This window comes from Mixophyes fleayi, chromosome 11, assembly GCF_038048845.1.
Source record: "Mixophyes fleayi isolate aMixFle1 chromosome 11, aMixFle1.hap1, whole genome shotgun sequence".
Taxonomy (NCBI): Eukaryota; Metazoa; Chordata; class Amphibia; order Anura; family Limnodynastidae; genus Mixophyes; species Mixophyes fleayi.
The window spans coordinates 77,290,160-77,298,643 of NC_134412.1; the positions used below are offsets into that span (position 1 = coordinate 77,290,160).

General features: G+C 41.7%; 1 protein-coding gene across 2 annotated transcripts; it reads right to left on the bottom strand.

The window, feature by feature from the left end:
* Window positions 1-1,320: 1,320 nt before the first annotated feature.
* Window positions 1,321-7,683, bottom strand: AURKAIP1 (aurora kinase A interacting protein 1). 2 transcript variants are annotated; one of them, XM_075189772.1, is made up of 4 exons: window positions 7,604-7,683; window positions 5,147-5,241; window positions 3,377-3,810; window positions 1,321-1,487 (listed from the first exon to the last, which is right to left on the bottom strand). In XM_075189772.1, the coding sequence occupies exons 2-4, from the start codon at window positions 5,196-5,198 to the stop codon at window positions 1,389-1,391; spliced, it is 585 nt and encodes a 194-aa protein (XP_075045873.1). In that variant the 5' UTR covers window positions 5,199-5,241; window positions 7,604-7,683; the 3' UTR covers window positions 1,321-1,388. The 2 variants fall into 2 exon arrangements, with proteins under 2 accessions (XP_075045873.1, XP_075045872.1); XM_075189771.1 differs by having other exon boundaries at window positions 7,574-7,644.
* Between the last annotated feature and the right edge of the window lie 801 nt (window positions 7,684-8,484).

The window sequence follows — 8,484 nt, forward strand, 5'->3', positions numbered from 1 at the left end:
CAGCTCTATGTACTGTGTCTGCGCTTTATAAATAAATCATTTAAAAAAAAAAGAAGATAATAATCAGATTAGAACGCTGGAAAATGCACATTGGATCAATGATTCCAGTGCCTGCAATATGGTCCAAGTGGCTTTGTCATTCCACAGAGAATGAGGCATGATAAACGTCATTTCAAAGATCTCTAAGGTTTTCATTTTCCTGTCTAGGAAAGCGTCCATCGTGTTTATTGACGACTACCAATCATATTAGTCACTACTCACAGCGAGGCTACTACGGTAGTTTATTAGCATGTTATTAATGGGCCACAGTTTAATAATAAAGTTTTATTAAGTAAAGGTTTACTTTCAGTCTGCATGTTGCCATTCCTGCTACTAGTTGATAGTCAGAGAGGTTAAGCTGGGCACACACTACAGCTTTTCCACCCAATTATCGTGCTAATCACACTATAAACGACTGTTAGGTCCGATATCGCATTAGTGAGTACGCTCCAACGATCATGTTTTATCGTAACAAAGAACATCGTATCGTTTGATTTTCTGATTTTTTTATTGCAATGAAAAATAGGCTTGCAAGATTTATCAAAGTATCAGCGTTTACTGCCTATTTTGCAAGATTACAATCTTAAGAAGGGCTGACAAAATATTAATCACTGTCCTCAATAGGGGCCTGATTCATTAAGGATCTTAACTTAAGAAACTTCTTATTTCAGTCTCCTGGACAAAACCATGTTACAATGCAAGGGGTGCAAATTAGTATTCTGTTTTGCACATAAGTTAAATACTGACTTTTTCATGTAGCACACAAATACTTGATAGCTTATTTGTACACTGAAATTTAAATTTATATTTGTGTGCTACATGAAAAAACAGTCAGTATTTAACTTATGTGCAAAACAGAATACTAATTTGCACCCCTTGCATTGTAACATGGTTTTGTCCAGGAGACTGAAATAAGAAGTTTCCTAAGTTAAGATTCTTAATGAATCAGGCCCTAGGTCTCTATCTATGTAGAATGCAATCTAACACATAATGGTGCATTAGGCAGGTATCTGTGGCTGTTTGTAGTCCTGACTGATAGAACTGAATAGAGAGGAACCATGTGAGGCACAGTCATTTTTGGGAGTACAGAACCCACCACGTAGCCCTGGTAAGGCTGTGGACATATCAGGGAATTGTGGACGTTTGTGTGATAAAGCATCTCTGCACCGACTGCTGATTGGACGGTCGGCCATTGAGAATACGGATGAACATTAGAATGTAAGGTACCATGTTACCGTGGTAACCAGAAGGACAATCTCTCATTTCACCATACACGTCCAGTTGTGTAAATGTCTTATTTATTATAATACATTAAACTCTAAAATAAAAGGCAGCACACTCTCAGGGCATTAATGCTTCACATAAATACTTGGCATTATCCAACCATCGGGTGCTTTCTTCAGACCAGCTTTTCTCCAGATACGGCTCAAGTCTCTTTCAAATCGCTTCTGTTGAAAAACAGAATAAAAACATTAAAAAAAATAATAATAATGTGAACTGACCTGGAAGAAATGCAATTGCTGATTATGTGCAGGACATAATGTAAACCAATGACTATGTGTAATCCATTCAGATAAAGACATAGTAAGATATAACAAGCAGCTTAGTGATTGGCTCCGTAACAGAGCAGCATTTCAAGAACTCGGATAAAAACAGGGGCGTTGTTACTTGGTAGTGCCAGCTCCCCAATTTTCAAGACAAAACAACCTCTGCCTATTTAAATTTTATGGACAAAATGTATATACATAGTACATACAGGTGCACGTGTAGGGGATGAGGCATTCTGTTTTTAGACTATAAGTACACAATAAATATTATATGGATATAAAGGAAGGGGACACAGGCTGAATTTATACAGCTCATCGGAACCTCGGTGACTTTTAATGTCCTTGGATTCTTAACCACACAGGAAACATTATCACTTACTGCCCTAAATATGGGAAACAAACACATTCTCAAGTGCATTAGAGTCTTCTCAGTTGCTATTAAGCAATTAGTTAAATGGGTAAAAAGAGGGAAACCCCAAGAGAGCATTTAAAATTGAAAACCTGCCAAACCACCAGTTGGCCGCAGTCAGAAAGAGACTATTGTGACAATAATTGTGCATGTAAATAGGGAAATACCACCACTGTGTGTGTGTGTATACTGAGCACATAATTATACTCTGTTCTGTACAGCACAATATCCAAGTCAATGAATGGCATAATAAGCCATAGAAAGCAATAGAAAGCCTGGATTATCAACAGTAAACTACATTACTGATGTGAATAAATGCATTTTTTATATTAACAAAACATGCTGATCATTAAAACTGATATAAAACATAAAAAGAAATTGATGCTGTTCAGTTCCCCACTAGTACCCGTCCTCCCAATATATGCTCAACACCATTTGCTACAGTGTTAAATATGTAAATTTTTCTATTATGATTATTGGAATACCATCTCAATACAGGAGCAGGTCACAGTGAGTTCAACCGTCATTGTCATTACCATCTCTGTAACGTTTGTATCTGTTCCCCTAGCTTAATCGCCCACAACAGTCCCCGTATAATGACCACCCTCTATGATCGGGTTTTGTGCGCGCCACCCAACTTCCTCGGGCATGCCCACCACCCCACAGTGCACCGCCCAAATTCCTCCGGCGTGCCCCCACTCCACTGCTCAAATTCCGCATACGTGACCCCACCCCAGTGTGCCGCCCAACAACTGCGTGCGTGCTCCCATAGAAATGCTTCTACTTCAGTGTCCTCCTCGCACCATTGCTAATTGTCATTGCTGAACTACAAATATTAGGCCTTACAGGCTTTTCTTCTGACTTTTCTTTTCTGCCACTGCTGTGTGCCAATGTGTCCTAGATGTACTAGGAACTGCCGTGTGTTTGTGTCATTGCTCTGTCGCTTACCATCCAGCCAGGTCGCTGCAGTATTTGTCTGAACGTGTATGAAAATAATATTGTGATCTGTGAGGTGGTCAAAATTGACTGCAGTTGACTTGAAATTAGTGTTATTGAGGTTAATAATAATGTAGGAACAAAAAAAAAGCAAAATGATGGGATTTTAGCATATTTTATAGCAATTTTTCTAAAAAAATACAAAACCAAAACACACGAGGGTGGTTTTGCCAAAACCAAAACACGAAGCTAATCCAGATCCAAAACCAAAACCACTTCACGGGGGTCAGTGAGCATCTCTAATAACAATGTAAGGGCACACGATTTCAATGATAAAATGTTGATATTTCCTTAGTATAACATCTACAGCATTCTGGGAGATTTAATTCAGCTGAAGACCTGTTATTTGTGCTCTAAATCTAAAAGAACAGAACCAGTTCCTTACCTGCTTCCTTACTCTGCGCTTATCCATCACCTTCCTCCGCTGATACTTAATACGTTTCTGCAGCTTCTTGTACTTGTGTCTGTTCATCTTTCTCCGCCTGATCTTCAGGACGTTCTTACACTGCACGGCGTCGTTGTGCCCAACGTCCTCACCCATGTGGTCAACGTCCTGATGAGTGGGGCATTCGTAGGCCCTGTCATTGTCTTCAGGCTCCTCCTGTGTAATCGAGGCCTCAGGTTTGGGCAATGAAAAGCGAGAGGAAAGCAAACTCTCTAATGGGCTGATGGACATCATGCGGGGGACAAGGAAGTCATCCAACTTGGGGTCCAGGCTGCACCAAATAGTGGAGGGAGCCTGCGGTCTCTGTGGCTGCCGTGTGCTGTAGCATGCAAACACGCTCCTGTGGATGCTAGCCTCACACCACGGCCGACATACTACAAAATGGGAAAGTTATCATAGTTTGGCATCTACACGTGTCATCCATACAAATACTGGAGTCAATTGGAATTCTTTTTGTCCCCCACAGTATTTTTACAAAAATACAAGGATGCTACACAAATTAAAAAGTCAATAAAATCAATTATTCTTTAGATACCTCCGCTCCCTCCTCCACAGTTATACCCCTATTATATTAAGCTGGATTGTATGCACCTCACATCGCTAGAGGAGATCATCATCAGCAGCTATTTATATAGCGCTACTAATTCCGCAGCGCTGTACAGAGAACTCACTCACATCAGTCTCTGCCCCATTGGGGCTTACAGTCTAAATTCCCTAACGTACACACACACACAGACAGACGGGTCAATTTGATAACAGCTAATTAATTTACTAGTATGCTTTTGGAGTGTGGGAGGGAACCGGAGCACCAGGAGGAAACCCATGTGGAGAACACACAAACTCCTCACAGATAAGGCCATGGTCAGGAATCAAACTCATGACCCCAGTGCTGTAAGGCAGAAGTACTAACCACTTAGCCACCATGCTGCCCCTAGGCTTAAGCTTATACTAAAGCTGGGTACACACTACAGGGTTTTCAGCAGATTATCGGGCCAATGACACGATAAACGACCATTCAGCCCGATATCACATTAATGTGTACGCTCCAACGATGAACGATTATTGTTCCATAGCTCATCGTATACTTTCATTTGATTTTTAAACTGGACGAAATATCTCATTCAGCAATGGAACACTGTCCTTCCAATCCTGCACTGTGTATGCACTCACTATCAGGATATCCATAGAGTTTAGAGTCATGATCTTTTTAGCCGATGGTTATGACAGATAATGAGCACAGATCTGAAGGTAAATCGTGTAGTTTGTACACATGAATCGGTGATTCATGTGTGAATGCTGATTGGGACTTTCAGTCGTTGGTAAAATCGTTAAAGATATCACATCGGGAGACATTTTTTGTACCCAGCCTAAGCGGAGGGGTTGTCTGTAAATGGACCCTTTAATAAAATGGTCCATGTAGAACATTAATCAAACAACAATAGACTACTAAAAGCCAATATAGAATTGCTTACTATGGGCACACCATGTCATTACTCTTTGCAGTATGTTATTGACTAAGCCCCTATATCTTAATTATCTTTTAAGATAAATTACTGTAACTATTTTATTCATCTGTCATGTGCACAAGAAAAAAAATATTTGTCAATCTACATTCACTGTCATTAAATATTTTATTGCTATATTTCACATCATGTTTGAGATACTAGTAACACAATTTGCCAGTTATTATTAAGTCCTGCACCTGTTTACCTGCAAGTCTGGAGACTTTACTGAAGTGAGAGGTCAGCCTTGTGAGCCACATGCTGAGATGGAGAATACGTTACTTCAGGGTCAGTGGACACCAGCTGAAAGACAAATGTGATTCAGGTTACAATATACATATCTGATGGAGTCTTACATGTATACTACCTAAACTCTATTCGTATATTACTATAAAGCTTTATGGTTTTGTATATTAAAATGTTTTCTGCAATTTTCTATCCAAGTACTTTAGTTTAGAAATATATAAAAGATTCATGTGTTTATTAAACTGGAAAATAGTTGTGATTTTGGGGAGAGATAGGGGACAGAGTTCCTGTTAGCAATACCACTGTAGGGCACTACACATTTGGCCACCTTCTGCAGAAAATGACTGACAACAGAGAAGACCACCTTACACTCAGCTACATAGTAAGTATAAACCGAAAGTCAAACTGTCAAGTAAGGGGAAGTTTTTAAATAAACACTTGTGAATGCTCTTTCCTTTGCAGCAACTTGTATTATATGTTTAGTGGTCCTTTAACTGCCCCTCTTAGTCCACTGAAAACATAATAATAAAACAAGTAACCAAAGTTTAACACTGTAAATGCTGCATCAGTGGGACCATGCAAATTACAGCATTACAATTTATGATTGAGCCAAACTCAAAACAAAGTACTCTATGCTTAAGAACTGCTGTCGATGTGCCCCCTCCTCCTCTACCATCTTCTCTTTCCGATGCCTCTCTCCTCCTATACCCTCTTCTTTCCGATGCCTCCCTCCCCCTATACCCTCTTCTTTCCGATGCCTCCCTCCCCCTATACCCTCTTCTTTCCGATGCCTCTCTCCTCCTATACCCTCTTCTTTCCGATGCCTCCCTCACCCTATACCCTCTTCTTTCCGATGCCTCCCTCCCCCTATACCCTCTTCTTTCCGATGCCTCCCTCCCCCTATACCCTCTTCTTTCCGATGCCTCCCTCCCCCTATACCCTCTTCTTTCCGATGCCTCCCTCCCCCTATACCCTCTTCTTTCCGATGCCTCCCTCCCCCTATACCCTCTTCTTTCCGATGCCTCCCTCCCCCTATACCCTCTTCTTTCCGATGCCTCCCTCCCCCTATACCCTCTTCTTTCCGATGCCTCCCTCCCCCTATACCCTCTTCTTTCCGATGCCTCCCTCCCCCTATACCCTCTTCTTTCCGATGCCTCCCTCCCCCTATACCCTCTTCTTTCCGATGCCTCCCTCCCCCTATACCCTCTTCTTTCCAATGCCTCCCTCCCCCTATACCCTCTTCTTTCCAATGCCTCCCTCCCCCTATACCCTCTTCTTTCCAATGCCTCACTCATCCTCCTGTACTGTCGGTACCTCCTCACAAAACACTTCTTCGTCTCCTGTCACAAACTGTCCTTTAAGTTACACAAAGCACCGAAAACACACAGAAAAAGCTACAGGTACTCGGGAACAAAAGAAGAAAAAATATAGATGGTGAAAGACAATCTATAGAATGCAAGCTTGCGAGCAAAGTCCCGTTGCCTTATAGTCTGTCTGTTAATAGCAATAATATTACTGTGTTTCCCCATTGTAAAGCACTGTGGAGTATGCTGGTGCTATGTAAATCATCATCAACATTTATTTCTATAGCACCACCAATTCAGCAGCGCTGTACAGAGAATATTTGCCATTCACATCAGTCCCTGCCCCATTGGAGCTTACAGTCTAAATTTCCTAACACACATACATACACTATAATTAATTTTTGTAACAAGCCAATTATCCTACCAGTATGTTTTTGGAGTGTGAGAGGAAACCGGAGCACCCGGAGGAAACCCACGCAAACACGGGGAGAACATACAAACTCCACACAGATATGGCCATGATCGGGAATTGAACTCCTGACACCAGTGCTGTGAGGTGAAAGTTATTATTATTATTAATAATAATAATAATAATAATAATAATCTGTGACAGTAAGCAGGCAACCGAGAGAGACATCACTATCCATTGTGGCATTTGTTGTTCAAGTAAGAAAAATAATAATGAAGTGAATAGCACCTTGACCTGATGGACTGAGGTAAGTAGTGCTTTGATGTTATGAGGGGTAGTTATTTTGATCAGAATGTGGGAGCATTAGTAAGAAGAGGATAATCATGAAGTTTAGTGCTGTACAGTAACACTAATGCAGAATTCATTATTGTCATATAACCTAACACATATACAAGGCATTATACAATATGACAGTAGTACTTCATGCTGCCCCTGGGTAACAGAGTAACATGTGCAGGCATAATACATAGAGATCACCTTGTAATAAGAAGACAAACACCCACCTCAGACTACAAAATAAATAAATAAATAAAAAAATATATATATATATATATATATATATATATATATAAAATAATTCACATTAGTGCTCCTACACACATATTACAATCCTGACCTGAGCTAGCAGCCGCTGTCACACACTAACCTTCCCCCTCTGCACAGACATCTCCTGTCCGTCCTGCTAATACTTCCCCAGCCACAGCACAAAGGTTCCGTGCGTGGACTGCTCCCTCTAGCGTCCATAAGGAGAGTAGCAAGCAGGTGGAGTCCTGAGCTGTGCAGTGTTTGGACTTGTGTCTTATACAATAGTTCCACAGCAGCTGGGGGTGTCAGGAATCCCAAAAGTGACATGTTCTCTTCCTATTTATTAATTGGGATTATTGTGTTAAATATGATTTAAACTATTTATAGTCTACTACTTTTTGCAATATAATGATCATCATCATTTCTTTATATAGTGCCACCAATTCAGCAGCGCTGTACAGAGACTATTTGTCATTCACATCAGTCCCTGCCCTTTGGAGCTTACAGTCTAAATTCCCTAACACACAGACACACACATACACATTAGTGTTAATTTTGTCAGCAGCCAATTAACCCATACTCAGTGGCGGATCCAGGGGGGGGCGATCAGGACGATCGCCCCTCCTAGCAGGGGCTTGCTGCCGACAGCTGCACACTGTGTAGGTCCGTTCAGCAGGGACAGTGTGCTGCCCGGCTGCTCTGATTGTGTTTTAAACACAATCAGAGCAGGCGGGCAGCACACTGTCACTGCCGAGCGGACCTGCACATAGTGTGCAGCCACCGGCAGCCATAGAAATCAGAAAGGGGGCGGGGCTTAAATCGCCCCCCCTAAAATCGCCCCGGGTAAAGTTATTGTCTAGATCCGCCCCTGCCCATACTTGCCTACTTTCGGCAAGTGTAGTCCGGGAGAAGAGTGTGACTAGAGGGCGGGAGGGGGTGGGGCGCGGCCAAATGCGTCATTTTGCCCCCCAACCCCCCCCCCCCCCCGCGATGAAAATGACG

What these genes read in the sequence shown, in the direction of transcription:
- AURKAIP1 (XM_075189772.1), bottom strand. Translation starts at nt 5,198, where the DNA reads ATGTGGCTCACAAGGCTGACCTCTCACTTCAGTAAAGTCTCCAGACTT. An exon ending in TAAAGTCTCCAGACTTGCAG is followed by an intron (nt 3,811 to 5,146) that starts GTAAACAGGTGC and finishes CCCATTTTGTAG; the next exon opens with TATGTCGGCCGTGGTGTGAG. An exon ending in AGCGCAGAGTAAGGAAGCAG is followed by an intron (nt 1,488 to 3,376) that starts GTAAGGAACTGG and finishes GTTTTTCAACAG; the next exon opens with AAGCGATTTGAAAGAGACTT.